Consider the following 24,125-nt stretch of genomic DNA (forward strand, 5'->3'; position numbering starts at 1 on the left):
GCTGGACATACGCACACACAGGCCTTCATTTTCAGAAAAGAAAATAACTACTTAGTAGGAAATTTCAAAGCTACCAGGAGACGAAGATGTACTGTTTGGGTATGACATAATTCCCTCTATTTCAGGAAACACTAGTTATGACACCTTCTACCTCACAGATCAAAACAATATTGCAACAGCTTGTAAACTGGAAGTATGCAACCAGTTGACAGTCAACCCTTACGTCACAAATTAACCTGTCCACATAGGAACCACAGCCAGACGCAGCGGTGCTAGCACATTTAAGAGTACTGCAAGAATAAAAATATGCCTGCCAGTTTTATGCTGTCAATGAGACACCGACAGGGCAACTCTCATCAGATCAGTTTGGCTCACATGACGCATCAGTCTATTTTCCTGAAGAAGTGGAATGATGCAATTCGTTATTGGACACAAAATAAAACAATTCATGTTTACATAGCTCCTTCAATGTAATAAAACCACCCAATGTGCTTCACAGGAGCGTTATAATCATGGAAAAAAATCATAGAATTTACAGTGCAGAAGGAGGCCATTCAGCCCATCGAGTCTGCACCGGCTCTTGGAAAGAGCACACTACCCAAGCCCACACCTCCACCCTATCCCCATAACCCAGTCACCCTACCCAACACTAAGGGCAATTTTGAACACTAAGGGCAATTTAGCATGGCCAAATCCACCTAACCTGCACATCTTTGGACTGTGGGAAGAAACCGGAACACCCATGCACACACGGGGAGAACATGCAGACTCCGCACAGACAGTGACCCAAGCCAGGAATCGAACCTGGGAACCTGGAGCCGTGTAGCAATTGTGCTAACCACTATGCTACACCGTGCTGAAAATAAATTCAATACTGAACCATAGAAATATTAGATAAGATGGACAAAAACTTAGTCAAAGAAGAAGGCATCAAGAAATGTCAAAAAGGAGCAAAGAAAGACAGGCAGAGGAGAATAGCCAACTCTCAAGGTAACAAAGGCATGGATGAGATGATGTTGCTCTGAGGCAGGCATGGAGTCAGGCAACGGGATGGAGATTAAATAAGGCTGTGCTAGTGATAATGCACGACATAGACATAAGCTCACCTTGGGGGTCAAATATGATACCAAGATTGCAAACAGTCCAATTCAAACTCAGTTACTAGGATAGGAATGGAATTCATGGCTAGGCAATGGAGTTTATGTTGGGGAACCAAAAACAATGGGTAGAATTCTCCCATGATGCCACCAGTGGGTTGGGGGGGGGGGGGCAGAAATTGTCAGGAGGCCCAAAATCAATGACCTTTCGTGTGAAATTACAGCAGGATCTTCTGTTGCTATCTGCCATGGTGGATCAGGAATCCTACTGGCAGTCAGTGTCAAAACAATTGCCATCCCGCTAATTGGATGCAGATGAAGGCCCTACGCACATGATTCTCGCCAATGCCAGTGGGAAAACCACGATGGTCGAGAACGTGTCTAGACTAACATCATGTGCAGAAGTTTGGACTTACCTGGAGGAGGCCTGGGGCTCCCCCTGGAGATCGAGATGGCGGCTGCCAACATCCCTAGAACACCAAAGCTGTAGGTAGGTGGAGCATCAGGTGGATAGTCCAGCTTCATCGTCTTTGAGGAGGTCCAACTCACAGCCTTGGTTCCTGGAGGTCAATTTTCTTTCTTCAGGAGGCCCATCTTTCTTCAACAGTGGATCAACGATGTTGGGAGCCTTTTATTTTATTTTTTAAAAATAGTACCCAATTATTTTTTTCTAATTAAGGGGTAATTTAGCGTGGCCAATCCACCTAACCTGCACATCTTTGGGTTGTGGTGGTGAGGCCCATGCAAACACGGGGAGAATATGGAAACTCCACACAGAAAGTGACTTGGGGCCGGGATCGAACCCGGGTCCTCAGTGTGGAATCTTTTAAATATAGCACTCAAATATGATGACGGGTGCATGCCATCAAGCCCATCCTGCCAAAGAAGATGGCACTACTTCCCCAAATCCACAATTAATTATGCCAGGGACAGAAGATATGGCATGGTTGACCATCACCCTCTGCAGCGCAAAACATTCCTAGTTCATACCCCCGCCATAGGTCTTAGACCCAGATGGGAGAATTCCACCCAATGTCTTCAGTCCTCCCAGTATTTAATCTGGGAAAATTTCTGATTAGAACTGGATGTTGGGTAAGCAAAGTTGAATATAAAGACAGTGGAGGGGTTCAGAAAGGTAGTGCAGAAGGAGAGCTCCATGTCCTCTGCATGTGAAACTGACACTATTGTTGAATTAAGTCATTGAAGGGTAACACTTAGATAAGACTTAGGAGGGATGCTTTGGAGACACCAGAGGTAACCATGTGGGAAAATAATTCTATGGCTACGATTGGACAGGTAAGAATGGAACCAGCAGAGAACAGTTCCATTCAACTAATTGCTGGTTAGAGACACATTAGAGGAGGACGGTGTGAGGGCGACATGGTGGCACAGTGGTCAGCACTGCTGCCTCACCGTGCTGAGGACCCAGATTCAATCCCACCCCCGGGTCACTGTCCATGTGAAATTTGCATATTCTCCCAGTGTCTGTATGGGTCTTACCTTCACAACCTAAAGACGTGCAGGGTAGGTGGATTGGCCACGCTAAATTGCCTCTTAATTGGAAAAAAATAATTGGGTACTCTCTAAATTTAAAAAAAAATTAAGAGCACAAATTTTTTAAAAAAAAGAGGGTGGTGTGATCAACCTTGTCACATCTGCCGACAGGTCGAAAGCATAGTTTTGCTTTGCTACAGTCACATGGGATATAATTTGGGACTAGTTACAGTCCATTCAGTGCTGTTGCAGAAACCTGGGGCGGAATTCTCCGACCCCCCGCAGGGTCGTGGAATCGCCCTGGGCCGGCGTAAATCCCGCCCCCACCGTTTCCGGAATTCTCCGGCACCCGGGAATCGACGGGAGCAGGAATCACGCCCCGCCGATCGGCGTGCCCCCCGCGGCGATTCGCCGGCCCGAAGTCCCGCCGCTGACAGGCCAATCCCGCCGACGTGGTTTAAACCACCTCTGGTGCCGGCGGGATTGGCAGCGCGAGCGGGCCCTCGGGGTCCTGGGGGGGGGCGCGGGGCGATCGGACCCCGGGGGGTGCCCCCATGGTGGCCTGGCCCACGATCGGGGCCCACCGATCGGCGGGCGGGCCCTGTGCTATGGGGGCACTCTTTTTCTTCCGCCGCCGCCACGGCCTCCACCATGGAGGAGGCAGAAGACGCCCCCCTACCGCGCATGCACCGGTGGTGACGTCAGTGGCCGCTGACGCACTGGCGCATGCGCGGACCGACGAAGGCCGAAAGGCCAGCACCGACGCCAGGCGGCGTAGCGCCAAAGGCCGTTTGCACCGGTTTTGGCGCCATCGGCGGAGCGGAAACCACGCCGGCGTGGGCCTAGCCCCTAAAAGGTGCGTAATTCTCCGCACCTTTGGGGAGGCCCGACGCCGGAGTGGTTGGCGCCACTCCGCTACATCGGGACCCCCCGCCCCGCCGGGTAGGGGAGAATCCCAGCCCTGATTGGTGGATTCAAACATGGAGTTTCAGAAAACATGGACATGGACTTGGGAGGTGCCAGCATGCTCAGTAGATAGCAAGAAGTTCAGTGATGATGGTAGATGAGAACGAGAGTGGCACAGCATCGAAGCAGAGTGAACTATTAACACCAGCTCTAAAGAGCCAGGAAAGTAAGTTGGGTAGTCAGTGTTTTAGTGGGAATAGGGTTGAGGCAACAGGAGATAAGTTTTATGGAAAGGGGAGCTTGAAGAGGGCATGTTCATCAATGAAAATGAACATCTTGCCAAGGTCATCCCTACACCCCCACTACTTGCCTTCAAACAACCGTGCAACCTCAAACAAACCACTGTTTGCAGCAAATTACCCAGCGTTCAGAACAGCGACCACGACACCACACAACCCTGCCAAGGCAATCTCTGCAAGACATGCCAGATCATCGACTTGGATACCACCATTACACGTGGAAACATCACCCGCCAGGTACGCGGCACATACTCGTGCGACTCGACCAATGTAGTCTACCTTATACGCTGCAGGAAAGGATGTCCTGAAGCGTGGTACATTGGCGAGACCATGCAGACACTGCAACAATGAATGAACGGGCATCGTGCGACAATCACCAGGCAGAAATGTTCCCTTCCAGTCGGGGAACACTTCAGCAGTCAAGGTCATTCAGCCTCTGATCTCCGGGTAAGCGTTCTCCAAGGCTGTCTTCAGGATACGCGACAATGCAGAATTGCCGAGCAACAACTTATAGCTAAGTTCCGCACGCACGAGTGCGGCCTCAACTGGGATCTTGGATTCATGTCGCATTACATTCACCCCCCACCATCTGACCTGGACTTGCAAAATCCTACCAACTGTCCTGGCTTGAGACAATTCACACCTCTTTAACCTTAGGATCCCCCCCTATCTCTGGATCTGTAATGATTTGATTACCCGCAAATGCTCGCATTCTAAGCATTGTCTGGCATCTCTGACTTTGTCTGTATAAATGTTTCTGGAACATACCTCTCCATTCACCCGAGGAAGGAGCAGTGCTCCGAAAGCTCATGTTTGAAACAAACCTGTTGGACTTTAACCTGGTGTTGTAAGACTTCTTACTGGATTTAATAGGGACTAGGAATTAGTTCTTGACCAAGAGTTAGCGTTCATTGAATATGCTCAGTGATCTGTTCTGAAGGCCTGATTGCTGCAATATGCTAGTTGGAACTGGCACTGAATGGATCCCAAACTAGTTTGGAATGAGCATTAATTCAACTGCAGCCCTGGACCTAATTCATTGAATATTGCATGATGTTTCATCTGGAAAAACCACCAGGGAGGTTGGTGTGAGGAGGCGAGTTGAATTCAGGTATAGAGTTAGCACATTGTTTCTTGAATGTTGCCTGGGAATGCGGGATGTCGATAGGAACAAAATCTAAAAATACTTTTCTTTAACGGGCACGCAAATCTAATCAATAAACTTGGCCAAATATTTTATTTAGAGATAATTTTGTTGTAATTGCACATCAGCTATCCCGTTTCAAAGTTGCAATAACTGCTAGTAGGCAGAACTCACACCAAAAGGACTTCAGTTAGCAATTAATTAATCAAACAAATAATTCAGCATTGTTTCAGTACTCGGGATGCAACTTTTACCTTGTACAGTGAACTAAAAATCTATGTGGTGCAGCTCTATACAGACAGAATCAGTAAATTGCAGCTGCCACTAAACTCAGTTATGTAATGCAACAAATTGTATCGAGGGTGCAGGATGTGTAATAGAGCAGAAGCCCAAGGTCAGCCATGATTGTATTGAATGGTAGAGCAGGCTGTTTGGGCTATGTAGTCTAATTCTGTTCCTATTTCTTGTGTTCTTGCATGTCAGCGCAACAAATTATTTATTTGGAAAAAAGGAACACATTTAAAAATAGTTTAAGGTTCAATTTAGTTATGCGACATAAGTTAGAATATTCCAATTTACATAATTTCACAAGATAAACATGTAAACTTTTATTCAGCTATCAGAAATTATGGAGGATTTCCCACACAATACGTCTAGATTATTTGCCTGACATTAATATCCTGAGGTTCAAGAAACAGCATTTTAGATAAAAAGCGTGATTTATTTTAGTCGAAAAGAGTTCTTAAGGAAAGAAAATTCAGCCTTTTATTTTTACAAATTTTACCTCTGTATCCAGCAGCATTGGTTTTCCAGTCTGGAGCATTCAGATGTCCAGAGCGTGATGTCCTTACAATAATATGCTGCACGTCCCTCCAATTCAGGTAAGGGCTGAAGGAAGAGACAACTGGATTTTAAATATATACATTTCAGAATTCAGCACAACTTTTAAAAGCAAATTATACAAATCCAGTGGAAACCAAACTAAATTTGATTACGAGCCGACTTTACAATGACATTCACAAAACAACTTCAGGAACATTAATAACCTTTTTTTATTCTTTCACAAGGTATCAACATCGCTAGCTATGCCAGCATTTGGCCTCTTTCTCCTCTCTCCCACCCCCCCCCCCCCCATTCCTCCAATTACTGCTTTTTAAAATCACATATTTAATTGACTGCATCAGATGCTTCAACTTTGAAGAGAAAATGACCCACTATTGGTCTCAAGGGCATTGCTGCTGGCTATTATCACTTAATCATTACCATGTTAAAAAGGGCTAGGCTCTTGATTATTAAGGAAAGCTTTCTGAATAGAATTTTATTGTTTTGTGTTCATTGAAAGACATTATGCAGTCCAGCTAGGTTTATACATCACAATCACATCCATCACTGGCCAGCACAAAGTACTGAACCACCACTTGTTGAATTCAACAGGCTGCACTTTTAGCATATCTCTCCCGATCCCAGTCTTCTTCTGTGAAGATGCTCTCTTTTTCAGCATGGGTAACCAAATATCCACACTATGTGTGAGAGGCTGGATAGCAAGTATTACTTTATTATTTTTATTTGTTCATGAAACGTAGGCATCATGGGCTGGACGGGCATTTATTGCTCATCCCTAATTGCCCTTGAGGGGGCAGTTTAGAGTCAATCACCTTGCTGTGGATCTGGAGTCAGACCAGGTAAGGATGGCAGATTTCCTTCCCTAAAGGACATTAGTGAACCAGGTGGGGTTTTATGATAATCAACAGTAGTTTCATTGTCATTATTAGACTTTTAATCCCAGATTTTTATTGAATTCAAATTTCTCCATCTGTGGTGGCAAAATCTGAACCCGAGTCCCCAGATCATTACCCTGGGTCTCTGGTTTACTAGTCCAGTGACAATGCCACTACCACACCACCGCCCCAGACTAATCAACTGTGGAGGACGGCAATTCACAATTGAGCCTTGTTCTTAACATATATAACTGCACATTTCAACATGGGCACTGAATAGTGACTGTAAACACGAATGCTGATGGAAATTTACACTTCCTCATTAGGAGCATCAATTCTAGATTTAAAGCTGCAAAAGTTTTGTTTCCAATATAAAATTATTGAACCTGTACCCCCAATAGTTAAGAAAGGAAACTCGATGATTCAATTCCTAGTCTTGGTGGATACTTGATCTGAGGTGAAGAGATAATAGGATGTTACAATTGGCCTGAGTCATCCACCATTCCCACTCATGATCACTATCCAATGACCCTTACTAGAACTACAGTGCGATAATAGGATTAAGCTCATTCACCCAGTGGTTGAATAGCTTGTTTAGACTGCTATATAAATAATAACCACTTTGAATACCATTGAACTCTATTCCATCAGGAAGACATTATCTTCAGGAGCAGAGCAAAGGGGAAAAAGGAATTTATATTGGGTCAGATGCACATATGTATAAAAACCTGAAAAAAAATTTATTGTGATACCATGCAATTGCTTATAAACTACTAAAGCAGGAACCTGGGTTGGTTGGTGGAGGGAAGGGAGGTAGTGGTAAACCGAAACAACCAAAATTAAGCAACAATTAAAATAGTTACGAAACAAGTCTCTAAAGAGATGGGCAATTAGCATTGAACTTATAAGACTAGCACTGGGACATTCAGCCCTTTGAGCTTGCTCCAGAGTTCAATCAGATTATAGCTGATCTGTATCTTAACTCCACGTACCTTCGTTCCACACCCCGATACCTTTACCCAATGTCCTTGTGATATCTGACAGTTTTGGGTCGAAAGTTTAATCCACTGCACTGTACTATATAATTTGTGAGATCATAGATAAAAGATCACACAACTATAAGATGATCTTCACAATGAGGTTTACAGGTAGAGAGCTTGAAACAAATCAAAGGTTCCAATCTAACAATGGACACATTTAGTTTTGCTCATATTATGCCAAGTAGTGAAATGCAATATGCCCCTGCGATCTGTTACCCCATATCAATTCAATTCTGAATGGGAATCTTCCAATTTCTGTACTATACTGTAATATAATATATTGGAGCAGACTGAACCAGCATCATCCACAAGCAAAATTAGTTTTAACCCAAATCAATACAGCAGAAATATTTGAAACTTCAAAAGCCTTTTAAAACTTTTTTGCTATCACGTAGGCCTTGGGAAAGTGTAATTCTAGCAGGTCTGGATCCTGACACATGATGGATGAAGGAATCATAAATATGTATTCTGAGAGTCTCAGAGATAATTCTGCTTTTTATGTCAACCATAATGCAGAGGATAGTGCAACACTTAAAGAGTGGTAAACGCATGCACAATAAGATATTGGAGCAGAAGTAGGTTACTCAGCATGTTGAGTTTGATCTGCCATTCAATGAGATCATGGCTCATCTGATATAACACTCAAGTCCAATTTCCGGCTCATCCCCACAACCCTGGATTCCCTTACTGATTAAATATCTATCTCAGCCTTCAACATACTTAATAACACAGCCTCTATAGCTATCTGTGCTAAAGAATTCCACTGACTCATTAGTGACTCAAACTAGCTAGTTAGCTAGTTTGAGTTACAAATGCCCGTGCCTGCCGCAGAGAGTTGAATCAGATTTCGCAGACTAGTTAGAAAAGGCTTGTCCATGGATTGTAGGTTTTGTAAATTAGTCAACAATAACAATTTTTCTTTAAATGGAAGCAAAATGTTCTGAATTTTTAATGTATCAGAATAACAGCAAAGGAAACGCTAAAGGACTATATGGTGGATGTCATCAATGCTAATTGATCAAATCTAATCATGCTGACGGTCGAGCAGTGGCGAGCTAATTTCATTAATATAACAATTTAAGGTTATTTAACATCTAACTGAGCCCGACTACTATTATGAGAATTAACACATTTGGTTTCAAACCCTTCAAAACATTGTGCCACATTCAGTAGCTTCAAGTATACCTTTGGTTTTATTCTTCTTGGTGGCTGTAATAAGGAAATTGCAGCTCTGGTTGCTAAGGAACACAAGTGGACATGCTGAATTAAAGAAAACAAATAGATCTTTAAAAAAAAACATGCTAGGTAGGGGGCTTTCGTCTTTTCAGCTTTAGATGAGACCAGCTGCATTGTAAATTGTAATTTTACAACAGCAAGATTCATTACCGAATGGGTCAAACCACAGCCTCTAGGAGGAAAGCAGTTTCCTAGGACACAGCTGAAATAAAAAAGTCAAGTTTTGCACGAAGGGGCTCAGCCTCCTGTGAAATGTCAGAGCACCAAAATCTTGATCATCACCATTGCTTGCACAGATCCCATTTATGAGCCACCGGGAGTGATTTAACAACCTCATTGTGCCTGGCATGGATCCAGGCATGCCTGTTAAATAGTGAGACAGGTCAAAATCGGTATGTGCGCCATGTTCAAATCGGTTCACTAATCCAACGGCCCGCATGCGGTGACGGATTCCGAATACTGCCTAAATGTGACGAGACACCAATTGAGACCAATCTTCATCTCATTAGCAAAATGCAAGTCCAATATAATGACCTCCCAGGAGCTAACCAGCTCCCAGCAATAGATCATGCGGGCGGCATTTCGCACTGGTCCACACAAACTAGGATTAAGCATAACGGCACCTGGAAGGCTCTACTGGGCCATTGGAAACCTCTGGGTGGTCAGGGGCAGGGAAGGGTCACACCCTGGTTCTCCCTCTGGAACCCAGACACCTTTGCACTGCCACACTGGCACTATACGGTCATAGAATTTACAGTGCAGAAGGAGGCCATTCGGCCCTTCGAGTCTGCACCGGCTCCTGGAAAGAGCACCCTACCCAAGGTTAACACCTCCACCCTATCCCCATAACCCAGTAACCCTACCCAACACTAAGGGCAATTTTGGACACTAAGGGCAATTTATCATGGCCAATCCACCTAACCTGCACATCTTTCGACTGTGGGAGGAAACCGGAGCACCCGGAGGAAACCCACGCACACACGGGGAGGATGTGCAGACTCCGCACAGACAGTGACCCAAGCCAGAATTGAACCTGGGACCCTGGAGCTGTGAAGCGATTGTGCTATCCACAAGGTGCCTGGGTGGAACTGCCAAGAGCCAGGGCCTGAGGGGGCCATACCCATGAAAGGTGGGGATGAGGGGGCTATGAAGGGTGGGGGAAAGGAAAGGGCCTCCTAAAGGTTGGGAGTGGGTGAGAGGTGGGGTTCGGAAAATGGGGTCAAAAGAGGAGGAGGTGGGGAGGATTGAAAAGGGGGCCTCAGCGACCCCATTGTGGGGGTCCTCATTTAGGGGGGGGGAAAGGAGTGTGGGGTAATGCTTGTGTGTGTGTGTGTGTGTGTGTGTGTGTGTGTGTGTGTGTGTGTGTGTGTGGGTGGGGGGTTGCCTGGGACTAGATAGTTTTCACCCCAAGGTTTTAAAGGTAGTAAGGTTGAGAAAATTGCAAATATCCTAACTATAATGTTCCAATGTTTTCTCAATTTGAAAAGCCTTCCTTCAGAGTGGAAAATTGAGCATGTCACTCCTATTTAAAAAAGGTGAAGGGGAATGTGACATTATGGGAAATGTTCAGAATACAAGGGGTTAGTGTCATATCATAATTAGCCACTAGATGGAGCTAGATGCAGAATATATAAAGCATTGACGCACAGTCTTCTGGGTGAAGGCTGGAGAGGAGAGCATAGGAATAGTGAGAGGTGTCAGAGTACAGTTGTAGATAGAGTGTAGAGACTACTGTTAGTTGAGTGTAGATTACTAGATTATTGTTTACTATAGGAGTAACTGGTCGAGCTTTAATAAGTAGTGTAAATAAATGTCAGCTTTGTTAATGAATTGAGCTTTTGTGGACTTTGGGAACACGACAACATCCATCCTGAGAACAAGAAACACAAAGAACACCACAGGGAAAACATGAGAATTATAGACTAGTAAGGCAAGCATCTGATGTGAATAAATTACTGGAGTTTATAATTAAGAATAAGGTGACTGAACCCGAGTTTAGCTGATCAGAGTAAGCCTGCATGAATTAGTAAAGAGTAAGTAATGACTGACAAACTAGATTGAATGTTTTGAAAAGGTGACAAAATATAGGACAGGAAATTGCCTATGGGTGTTACTTCTTTGCAGATGGCATTTGGTAAAGTCCCTCTTTTTAAAAGACTGCCAACTAAAACTTCCGCTCATTTAATTTATAGGCAAATTATTGACTTGGTTAAGAAAATGACTGAGCGGCACTCTGGTTAACACTGCTGCCTCACAGCGCCAGGGACCTGGGTTCAATTCTAGGCCTGCGTCACTGTGTGGAGTTTGCACGTTCCCCTGTCTGCGTGGGTTTCCTCCGGGTGCTCTGGTTTCCTTCCACAGTCCAGAGATAAGAACAAAGAACAAAGAAAAGTACAGCACAGGAACAGGCCCTTCGGCCCTCCAAGCCCATGCCGACCATGCTGCCCGTCTAAACTAAAATCTTCTACACTTCCTGGGTGCATATCCCTCTATCCCCATCCTATTCATGTCTTTGTTATGATGCCCCTTAAATGTCACTATCGTCCTGCTTCCACCACCTCCTCCGGCAGCAAGTTCCAGTCTCCCACTACCCTCTGTGTAAAAAAACTTGCTTCGTACATTTCCTCTAAACCTTGCCCCTCGCACCTTAAACCTATGCCCCCTCGTAATTGACCCCTCTACCCTGGGGAAAAGCTTCTGACTATCCACTCTGTCTATGCCCCTCATAATTTTGTAGACCTCTATCAGGTCGCCCCTCAACCTCCGTCGTTCCAGTGAAAACAAACCGAGTTTATTCAACCTCTCCTCATAGCTAATGCCCTCCATACCAGGCAACATCCTGGTAAATCTCTTCTGCACCCTCTCTAAAGACTCCACATCCTTCTGGTAGTGTGGCGACCAGAATTGAACACTATCCCCCAAGTGTGGCCTAACTAAGGTTCTATACAGCTGCAACATGACTTGCCATTGACCCGGCCAATGAAGGCAAGCATGCCATATGCCTTCTTGACTACCTTTTCCACCTGTGTTGCCCCTTTCAGTGACCTGTGGACCTGTACACCTAGATCTCTCTGACCTTCAATACCCTTGAGGGTTCTACCATTCGCTGTATATTCCCTACCTGCATTAGACCTTCCAAAATGCATTACTTCACATTTGTCCGGATTAAACTCCATCTGCCATGTCTCCACCCAAGTCTCCAAATGATCTAAATCCTGCTGTATCCTCTGACAGGCCTCATCGCTATCCGCAATACCACCTACCTTTGTGTCGTCTGCAATCTGACTAATGTGCGGGTTAGGTGGATTGGCTATGATAAATTGTCCCTTGGTGACCAGAGATGTGCAGGCTAGGTTATGGGGTTACAGAGATAAGGCAGGTGAACGGGTGAGTGGACCTAGTTAGGGTCAATGCAGATAAATGGCCTCCTTCTGCACTGTAGGGAATCATTGATTCTGTGAGTAGGCATAATAGGCAGGTACTGCAATCGGCAGGGTGAGATTAGTGGTATTGTTAACAGCACACCTTGGAAGGACATAGCGGCCTTGGAGGGATGCAGCGTAGATTTACTAGAATAAAAGCCATACTCCAAGGTTTTGATTATCCCGTCCAAAATTGGGACAGGCTGGAGATGGGATACCAAATGAATAGCGCCATTAGCCTGCATGCTGGTCTGCCACTTCTCTTCCAGACTCAGATGACTTTCCTGAAGATGGGGTGAGAACGGGGAATAGTTGGAAAGTGAAGTCGCTTCAGTCCTCCACTTCATTAATTGGCATGTTGAGGTCATTGGTGAGCTCAGTAAGCTGCAGTCTGGTGGGGACAGGCTGGTAAGCACTGAAACTGTTTTACTTGATACAAAATGAATGGTGAAATGTTTTGGCAAAAAACGTACTGAGCGGCAATTGAATTTGAAGATGAAAATTCATTTTTAAGACCACGCACAGAGAGACACAGAAATTAGTGCAGAGTGAGGCCAGAAAGCAACCTATTTCCCTCATCTCCTGTCTCAATTCCCACTACCCCACCCCAGCCATCCTGGCCCACTAAATGGCAGCAGACAGCAGACCCAATTTTAGGGTTATGAAGAAACCAACCCCATGAAAACAGTGTTTTGTGACAGGTTGGGGTGGTATTTGTGATCCCAAAATCAAACCAAACCCAATCCATCTCCTATTTCCACCTCCAAAGGCAAAACCCAACCCCAAAGGTTATATTATGAGAAGTGATTACACAGACAATGGTTGTATTCACAGGAATTTAGGAGGTCTCAAGGGACAATTTTATAAAAATTTCATAACATTAAGGAGAACAAGTAAGGTCGATAGAGAAAGTATTAATGCTGGTTGAGAATTCTAGAACTAATGGCAAAGTCTAAAAATTAAATCCACAATTGTCAGCGGTAAAATTAGGAAACATTTCTAACACCACAAAGTTGTGGTTTAGAACACACTTTCACAAATGCAACTGATGTTTGATTAATTGTTATTTTTAAACTGGGAGATTGCTAGATGTTTTGTTAACCACAGGTTTCAAGGGTTATGTGACAAAGGATATAGGGCTTGGTTGAGATAAATCACAATTTCACTGAAATGTGGAACAAGCCTTAGGGGAGAGATGGCCTACTCCATTCCCCATTGTCCAGTCTTTCTCATATTGGAATTCGGGAGACAAGATAGTTGTAGGGATTTGGTAACATAAAATGAACAAAATGTACTCCAAGTTTATTTTACAGTGTAAAGCCATCTTCATAACTGAAGTTTCTTCATAGAATACCTACAGTGCAGAAGGAGGCCATTCGGCCCATCAAGTCTTCACCGACCCTCCAAAAGAGTATTCTACCTAGGCCCATTCCCCCACCCTATCCCTGTAACCTCGCGCATTGATCAGACCATCTTTGGACTGTGGGAGGAAACCAGACCATCCAGAAGAAATTCATGCAGACACTGGGAGAACATGCAAACTCCACAGTCACCCAAGGTCAGAATTAAACCTGGGTCCTTGGCATGGAGTGGCAGCAGTGCTAACCACTGTGCTGCTCCACTTGAACTCAGCCCTGGAACTATTCTTGTAAACCTCTTTTGTACTCTCTCCAATGCGTTCACATTGTTCCTATAGTGTGGCAACTAAAACTGTACACAATAATCCAGTTAACATCTCACTAGTGTCTTGTATAAGTTCAGCATAACCTCCTTGCTCTTGTACTCCATACCCCTATTAATAAAGCCCAGGATACTGTATGCTTTATTAACGGAGTTCTCCACCTGTCTTGCCACCTTCAATGATTTATGCCACTCTGCTTCTGAACCCCCCCACCCCCCCCCCCCAAGAATATTACCTCTTATTTTATATTTTCTCTACATGTTCTTCCTAACAAAAAGGATCACCTCACATTTTACCACATTGAACTTTATCTGCCACCTATCTGCCCGCTGCTCCAACTTGAAGTCCTTTTGAAGTTCTACACTGTGATCACTGTTTACAATACTTCCAAATTTTCTGTCATCTGCAAATGTTTCTCCTGTACACCAAGATCCAGATCATTAATATATTTCAGGAAAAGCAAGGGTCCCAATATACTGGGGAGCACCAACACAAACCATACTCCATTCTGGAAAACATTAATTGACCATTACTCTATGCTTCCTATTATTCATCAAATTTTGTATTCACATTGCTACTCCCTTTTATTCCATTCCTACAGCTTTCCTCAAGTCTGTTGTGTGGCATTGTGTCAAATGCCTTTTGAAGGTCCATGTGTACATCAACAGCATGACCCCTATCGACCCTTTATGTTAGCTCTTCAAAAAACTGCATCTCGTTAGTTGAATACAATTTCCCCTTTGGAAATCCATGCAGACTCTTCCTAATCGGCCCACATTTATAATAATACTAATAATCTTTATTAGTGTCACAAGTAGGCTTACATTAAGACTGGAATGAGGGTACTGTGAAAACCCCCGAGTTACTACATTCTGTTCAGGGACACAGAGGGAGAATTCAAAATGTCCAATTCACTTAACAAGCACGTCTTTCAGGACTTGTGGAAGAACCTGGAAGAAATCCACGCAGACACGGGGAGAACGTGCAGACTCCACACAGACTGTGAAGCAACAATGCTAACTTCTGTAATACTGTGCCGACCTTTTCCATGTGACTACTAATTCTTTCCCGAATAATTGTTTTTAGAAGCTTGCCCACCACTGATGTTAAACTGACTGATCTGCAGATGCTGGAGCTATTCACTTTTTTTGAACAAGGGTGTAACATTTGCAATTCTCCAGTGCTTTGGCTACTCCAGAGTCTAAAGAAGACTGGAAGATTGTGACCAACGTCCCGGAAATTTCCATTCTCACTTCCTTCAGTATCTTTAAATGCATCTCACATCATGAGGAATAGTGACATATTGTAGGGGACATGAGGTACACTTGCACTTCAGGACATGAGCATAAAGTAGGCTGACAATTTAATGATACTAGGGTCGGCACATTGTTTGAAATGCTGCCTTTGAGATGAGAAGTTGAAGTGGTGCTCTGCCTGCACATTCAGCTGGAGTTAAAGATTCCATGACAATATTTTAAGAAAATCAGGGTAATTGTCCTGGTGTCCTGTCCAGTATTTATCCCCCAGTCAATACTGTTAAAACAGTTGAAGCACGAGGTACTACAATGGGAAGACACAAAGGTTTTGGAGGTTTAATGGGTTAGAGAGTACAGAAGTGGGAATAAATAAGATCATTGTGATTTGAAAAGAGGGCAATTTTAAAAAAACATTACTTAACTGGGAGCTAATGTAGGTCAATGGGCACAGGCTGATGGGGGATTTTTCAAAAATAATTGTCCATGGGATGGGATGTGAGGAGGCAGTGATGAGCCACCCTTTGGAATTGCTTCAGGCTGTACAGTGAAGGGTTGAATGGCATTCCTGTCAGATAGGTAACTTCAGGATCTTGACCCAGTGACAAGCAAGAAACAACACAAAATGTAACAGTCAAGAGAATCTGACTTGTAGGGAAACTTGTAGGTGGTGGTCTAACCATGCACCTACTGTCCGTATTCTACTCGGTGGCAGAGTTCTGTGAAGAAGATTCAAGTTGCAACAGTGCATCCCACTGATGGGGCTCACTGTAACCAAGGTGTACTGGTGCTGGAGGGGGTAAATATTTACTGACATGGATGGAATACCAATCAACTTGGCTGCTTTGTCCTGAATGGTGTCAAGCTTTAAGTGTTGCTGGAACTGCGCTCATCCAGGCAAGTATTGCTTCACACTCCTGATTTCTGCTTTGGAGATGGCAGACAGGCTTTGGGAGTCAGGAGGTGAGTTACTTGCCACAGAATTCCCAGCCTCTGCCCTGCCTTTGTAGCCATAGTAATTATGTGGCATGTCCAATTAGATTTTTATAGCAATTGTAACACCTTAACACCCCTCCCTCCAAGTTGCGGTTGCTGGGAGATCCCTTGATGATAATGCCGTTAATGTCAATAGAAGATTGCAGTCTCTCTCGTACTGATGATGGACATTAACCAAAGAGAAAATGCTGGAAAATCTCAGTAGGTCTGGCAGCATCTGTAGGGAGAGAAAAGAGCTAATTGTTCGAGCCCAGGTGACCCCTTGTCAAAGATGATGGACATTGTCTGGAACTTCTGTTTCACAAATGTTATGAACCCAAATCTGAATTTTGTCCAGATCTTGCCACATGCAAGCATGGACATCTTTATTATTTGAGCAGTAGTGAACATAATTGAACACTGTGCAATTAGTGAACATCCCCACTTCCTAATTTATAATGAAGAAAGGTCATTGAAGGAAGGTCATTGAAGTAGCAGAAATAGTAGGGCTTCGGACTGCCCGTGCAAACTCCGGTAGTCATGTCTTGGGTTGAGATGCTTGGTTTCCTACACCAGCAACCACAACCATCATCCTTTAAGAACACAAGAAACAGGAGAAGTAGACCATGCAGCTCATTGAGCCTACTCATTTAGTATGATCATTTAATCAGTACAATCTTCTGACTCAGCTCCACTTTCCTGTCCACTCCCCATATTGCTCGATTCCCTGAGTAATCTTTGTGCGAAGTATGACTCGAATCATTGGAGATAGTCCTCTGATTTCTCCTTGACTTACTAGCGGTCCTTGATTCTACACTAGACACATGGTTCTTTGATGTCAGAGGCAGTCACTATATCTCATGAATTTTGCTCTTGGTTCATGTTTGGTCCAAGGCTACACGCAATCTGCAGCTGAGTGGTCCTGCTGGGTCTAAAAGCGAGCGTTGGTGAGCAGGTTATTGGTGAGTTGGTACCAATTGATAGCACCATTGAGGATACCTTCCAACACTGAGCTGATGGGTCAGTACAGGGTAATTGGTCAGACAGCATCCGATCTGCTTTTTTTGTGCCCTGGGCAATTTTCCAAACCATCAGGTAGATAGATGAATGTGTTGTAACTGTACTGGTACAGCTTAGTTAGAGGCATGGATAGTTAGGAACAGAAGGACTCATGTGCGGGAGTAAGTCATTTAGCACTCCAAGCCTGATCTTACATTGGACAAGATCCGACTGTGGTCTAAATACTATTTTCCTGTCTAACCCCAAAACCTTCAACTCCCTTATTAAAAATCTATCTAACTCAGCCTTGAATAATTTCAGTGACCCAGTCCCCACTGCTTTCTGTGGAAGAGAATTCTACAGGCTAAATATTCTCCTCACCTCCATCTTAAAGGGGAGACCACTGTTCATAAACTGTGTTCCCCAGTTTTAGTCTACCCACAAGAAACATTCTTCCCGTATCCACCCTATCAAGTCCCTTAGGATCTTAAATGTTTCTATATGATCACCTCTCTTCCTTCTAAACGCTAATTATAAATTTTATAAGTCTCCTACAGTGAATACAGAGTCAAAATATCTGTTCAACGCCTCTGTCATTTCCTTATTTTCCATTACCAATTCCTGAGACTCATTCCTAAAGGACCAACGCTAGCTTTGGCTATTCTTTTCATATTTAAATGTCTGTAGAAACTCTTACTATCTGTTTTTATATTACTAGTTAGCTTTCTCTCAATCTTATTTTTCCTCTTTGAAATGCACAGTCACTCAATGGTTAACACTGCTGCCTCACAGTGCCAGGGACCCGGGTTCAATTCCAGCCTTGGGTAACTGACTGTGTGGAGTTTGTACATTTTCCCGTGTCTGCGTGGGTTTCCTCTGGGTGCTCCGGTTTCCTCCCATAGTGCAAAGATGTACGGATTAGATGGATTGGCCATGATAAGTTCCCCTAATGTCCAGGGTTGTGCAGGTGAGGTTATGGAGGTAGTGCGGCATGAGCAGGTGAGTGCACATGTGTAGAGTGCTATTTTGAGGGGTCAGTGCAGGCTCGATGGGCCAAATAGCCTCCTTCTGCACTGTAGAGATTCTAGGATTCTTTATTTTCAGTCATTCTTCATTGGTTTTTAAAACTTTGCAAATACGGACAGTGTTTCTTTTAATCCAGTAAAACCCTTGGCTTCCTTTTTTAGTGACAAATGATACATCCTTCTCAGAGTATTTCTTACTGGGACAAATATTTGAAGCCTGCCACTCTACTGTCCTACCTTTTAACCCAATTTCCTACTTCACTTAGCTAGCTCTGCCTTAATACCCTTATCTAGGTTTAAAGCATAAATCTTAGATCCACACTTCTCCCCTTCAAACTGAACTTGAAATTCCATCATGTTATGATCACTATCAACTTGAGTCTCCTTTACCGCAAGGTTATTGATTAATGTTGTCTCATTGCATATTACCAAGTCTAATTTAATATGCTCAAGACCAAGATTGACAAACTTCTACATATTAACAAAGGATATGGGAGGAAAATGGTGCAGAAGTAGAAGATCAGCCATGATCTCACTGAATGGCAGAACAGGCTCAAAGCGCTGATTGCCTACTCCTGTTCCTATTTCTTATGTTCTGGTGCCTAGAATAGTTTGAGCCCTGATTGGCTCTAGAATGTCCTGCACCACGTCCCACACCAAGAACATTTCACAAATTCACTCCAATTAATTAATTTTCCAGTCTACCTTTGCCAATCTGATTCACCAAATCTACATGAATAACTGAATTACCCGTGATTATTACAGTACCTTTCTTGCACATCGCATTTATTCCTTTCTGTATACTCTATGCCTAATTACTGTTAAAAGGCCGATAAACTACACCCACAATTGTTCGCTTAACTTTCCCATTTTTCTATCTCTATCCAAAGTGATCTTGTGATGAATCGAGAAATTGTTATACATATTTCATATTTATGGCAGTGTTGTTTTTAAAAACTCTGGTTTAAAATATATATAGGCAGTGTGTCTGCCAAAGCTGCATTTAAGGAGTCATAAAATGTGAGATAATGATTGATTTTAACTATTTGCTTGTTAACAGAGAGATTGCTAATGAAATATTGCTTTGATTCCTGAAATTTCCTTGGACAGTAGGTAATTTATGAGGGATTGTATTTAGTCCTAACCAAGCAAGCGATGGGACATTTTAGTGGGACACAGATTATGTAATTAATGGGAGGAGCCAGGTCTGTCTGCAGTTTTGCCAAATGACGTTTGGTTGAGCACAAGAGTTTGACAAGACAGAGGATTTTTAAATTTATTTTTTTGCATTCTCCTCATATTTTCTTCCAAATTTACATCCACCAACAATAAACAATAACCAGTAACGAATGAAATGTCAACCTCAATATCAATAACAACAATCCCATCCTCCCACCAAACCCCCAAACAACAGCCCGCATGTTAATATAAACAAATAACAAAAAAGAATCAAGAATCATCCATAGTCACCATTAACACATACAGTTCCCCCCACCCCTCCCAACCGCACCCCCCCCCAATGTTCGATGTCATCCAATTCTCGAAAGTGCACAATGAATAACGCCCATGAATTGTAGAACCCCCCTATCCTTCCCCTCAGTTCAAGTTTGACCTTCTCAAGAGTCATGAATTCCAGTATGTCCCCCTGCCATGCCAGGGCACAGGGTGGTGAGGTTGATCTTCATCCCAACAGGATCTGCCTTCGGGCAACCACTGAGGCGAAGGCTGCAATATCTGCCTCTGCACCCGTTTCCAACCCTGGCTGGTCCGGCACCCCGATTATGGCCTCCCGAGGGCCCGGGTCCAGTTTCATGTGCACCACTTTAGAGATTACCCTAAACACCTCCTTCCAGTAATCCTCCAGCTTTGGACAGGAGCAAAACATACAAATGTGGTTTGCAGGCTCCCCACCGCAACACTCTCACACATCTTCTACCCCCTCAAAGAGCCGACTCATCCCCGCCCTTGTAAGGTGCGTTCTATATACCACCTTCAGCTGCACCAGCCCCAACCTTGCGCACGAGGTGCAGACGTTCACCCTCCGGAGCACCTCACACCAGAACCCCTCCTCCATACCCTCTCCCAACCCTTCCTCCCACTTTGCCTTGATCCCATCCAGCGGTGCTTTCTCCTCCTCCAAAGTCCCGTAAACTGCAAATCCTGCAAACGACCCCCAAGAAATAAATCTTTTAGTGTCCTAATTGCTTTTTCCTCCCATCTCCGAAAATTTCCGTCCCACTGCCCTGGCTCACATCTATGGTTCCCCCGAATCGGCATTTCCCTTGACCCGGACCCCAACCCGAAGTTGTAGCGAAACTGCTTCCAATTTCTCATCGAAGCTATTACTACCTGACTCCCTGAGTATTTCCCTGGGGCCAACCGGACTGGCGCTGTTGCTAGCGCCTTCAATCCTGGCCCCCTTCACAAACTCTCCTCCATTCTGACCCACTGGGAGTCAACCCCTCTGACCCAGCTCCGTACCTTCTCCACATTTGACACCCAGTAATAATAGATTAGGTTCGGATGACCCAACCTTCTGCCTGCCTTCCTCTCTGTAATAGCACCTTTCTAATTCTGGCCACCTTCCCTCCCCATATGAACGAGGTAATCATCCTTTCAATCTCTCTGAAAAGTGCGTTTGGCAGGAAAATCGGCAGGCATTAAAAAATAAACAGAAATCGCGGCAACACGTTCATTTTAACCCCTGTACCCGACCCGCCAGTGACAGAGGGAGACCATCCCACCTTGCCAGATGAGCTTCCACCCTCCCCACCAAACTAGAAATGTTGTACCTACGGAGCCCCTCCCCCCCCAACCGCCGGGCAACCTGCACCCCCAGGTATCTAAAGTGAGTCCCTTATCTACAGAATGGCAGCTCCCCCTACTCCTGCCACCACCCCCGGCCAAGACATCACAAAATATTCACTCGTCTAGATTTAATTTGGACCCCGAGGAAGACCCAAACTCCCGAAGGAGCTCCAACATTCCCCGTATTGACACACACTATTCCGTCACGTATAACAAGTCACCAGCATACATGGTCACCTCATGCTCTATCCCCCCGCCCACACTATTCCTTTCCATACCCCTGAACCTCTTAACGCGATGGACAACGGTCAATCGCCAGTGCAAACAACAGGGGGGACATAGGACATCCCTGCCTAGTCCCACGGTAGAGAGGAAAGTATTCTGACCTTGTTATTTGTGCGGACACTCACCCTCGGCTCCTTATACAGTAACATTACCCAGTCCACAAATATGGGTCCAATCCCAAACCACTCCAGAACTGCCATCAAGTATCCCCATTCAACTCGGCCAAACGCCTCTCACAAACCCCGTCTGATCTTCACCTTTCACCTTCGGGAGGCACTCCTCTAGCCTAACTGCCAGTACCTTCGCCAATATCTTTGCGTCCACGTTTAAAAGTGATATGGGCCTATTTGACCCACACTTCGTCGGATCCTTATCTCTTAAGCAACAGAGAAATCGATGCTTGCCCCAAGTTTGTGGTAACACCCCCTTCCCTATCACCTCCTCAAACATTCCCACCATCAGCAGCACCAGCTTATCTATGAATTTCTTATAATATTCCACCGGAAACCCATCCGGCCCTGCCATCTTTCCCGACTGCATCCTCCCAATCACATCTTTTATCTCCTGCTCCACTATCACCCCTTCTAATGTAGCCCTGTCCCCCTCCCCTAACCTCAGGTACTCCAGTCCATCTAGAAATTCCTGCATCTCCCGGCCTCCCCCAGGTGGCTCCGACCTGTACAATCTCTCAGAATTATTTAAAAACCTTGTTAATCTGATCTGGAGCTACCGCCAACTTACCTGCCTTGTTCCGCACCTGGACATTTTCCCTTGCCGCAGCCTCCCTCTGGAGCTGACCAGCCTACATACTCTCCATGCTCAAACTGCACCCCTTGCTCGCCTCAATTGGTGTACCTCCTTCCTGGTAGATAGTCGGTCAAAGCTCGCCTGTGTTCCTTCCTTTTTTCTAACTTCGCTGGGTCCCCGTTTTCTGCATACCTCCTATATACCTCCAGCGTCTCATCTATTACCCTCTGACGCTCCAACCTCACCTTTTTGAAGACAGAAGGATTTTCAGGTTGTTCTGCACAGAAAGCAAATAACTGGTTTTGTTAACTTTATTTATAAGTGACATTTGAACTGTATTGGGTTGCTTAATTGGAATTAGTGGCAGGTATAGATAGTAAGTTAAAGATAATTGTTTTATTTAAGAACTAATGCATTAATTCTATGTTTAAATTAAAGTTTGTTTTAACATAAAAGATACCTATTGTTAAGAGTCATCACTCCTGAGGTGAAGTATCCTTTACTCGCAGTTTTACAAACTGAAAAATTGTTTGGGGTTCTCATCTGGTATTGTAGTAAAAGTTGGGGTCTGATCCAGTATCCTATCATTCTTGATTTTTCGAGCTTAGGTCATCTCTCACTACTGTACTGTCATCCTTAATGAATAGAGCTAGCCCACAACTTTTTCCTAGCTTCCTGTCCCTTTGTAATATCGAATGCCTTTCAATATTCAGGTCTCAGCCTTGGATTCCTTGCATCTAAGTTTCTGTAATGGATATTAGGTCATCGACATTTATTTCTATCTCTGCTGACAATTCTTCCATTTTGCTACAAATGCTGAGCACATTTAACTCTTTTTAAAAAAAATATTTTTGCAATCTCGGGCCATACCTGCTGGCAACCCTTAGGTTTGACCCTACCCTTGTTATACATCTTACCAGATCACTGGCCAATGCCCTATGAAAGAAAGTCATTTTTCCCATAACAAACTTTGAGCCAAACATTCAACTCCCGAATCTTATTTATCCCATGTCAATTTGCTCGTGGCTCAGGTCATAAATTTCCTTTGAGGTTCTGCTTTTGAATTTAGTCTCTTGCTGCTCACATTCCAAGCAGACTTTTTTTCACTCCCATCTTTGTTGTTAGTATCCACAAGGACAATGACATCTGGCTATTCCTCCACCCATTTCAGGTTTCTCTCCAGACCAGAGTAAATATTGCAAACCCTGGCATCAGGCAGACAACACAGACTTCTGGGCTTCTCGCCTGCAATGAACTGTGTTTATTCCTTGTCTACATTATCACCATGATCACTACAATATTAGTCAATCCCCTCAATTGAATGTTGCACTGTGTCATGGTCAGTTCACTCATGGTCAGGACCCTGCAGGTCCCACACTCACCCATACAAGCTGCACGAACCTCAAACCTGTTGGACAATCACCATGACTGAAGCCACTTGTACCTTCTCAATCCCCTTACCTGCCTCACTTGCAGTGACACATTCCTGTCCCTGACCAGTAATTAAATCAGGCAACCTATCCTAAGGGATGTGACTGCCTTCTGGAATGAACTCTCCAGGTAACTTTCCCCCCTCTCTGATGTTGTAGTGTCTGTACTTGGCCTCCATCTCATTGATTGAGCTGAATCTCTTTGAGCTGCAGTTCTGGAGCACAAATCTTAAGTGCTGCTCCTGGGCTGTTGCACCGGTGTTCGATACAGGCAGCAGGGTTTTGAAACCTTAAAATCTTTTTAGTTTAAATAAAATAGAAGGCATTAGCAGTCATACTGAATAATTGTATGATGGTCCAAATAAGTATATGCAATGATGTGTGCCTTATTGGGGAAGGCTAACAAGACAAGGGAATATACAATAAAGAATAGAACACTGAGAAGTATAGAAGAAGTTTGAAGTGCATGTCCGCAGATCCTTGAAGGTAGGTGCAGTGGAACATAATATGACCAAGAATGTACAAGGGATACTTGCCTTTATTAGCCAAGACAAGAATACAAGAGC

The 24,125-nt window shown here is 44.2% G+C and overlaps 1 protein-coding gene across 1 annotated transcript in view; it reads right to left on the reverse strand.

The window, feature by feature from the left end:
* Positions 1-24,125, reverse strand: part of LOC119970392 (proprotein convertase subtilisin/kexin type 5-like) — a 520,270-nt gene that overhangs the window by 279,386 nt on the left and 216,759 nt on the right. Inside the window, 1 exon segment of the mRNA XM_038804933.1 lies at positions 5,725-5,828. Coding sequence (XP_038660861.1) covers positions 5,725-5,828 — 104 coding nt within the window.

The sequence above is a fragment of the Scyliorhinus canicula genome, chromosome 8, assembly GCF_902713615.1.
Source record: "Scyliorhinus canicula chromosome 8, sScyCan1.1, whole genome shotgun sequence".
NCBI classification, from domain to species: domain Eukaryota; kingdom Metazoa; phylum Chordata; class Chondrichthyes; order Carcharhiniformes; family Scyliorhinidae; genus Scyliorhinus; species Scyliorhinus canicula.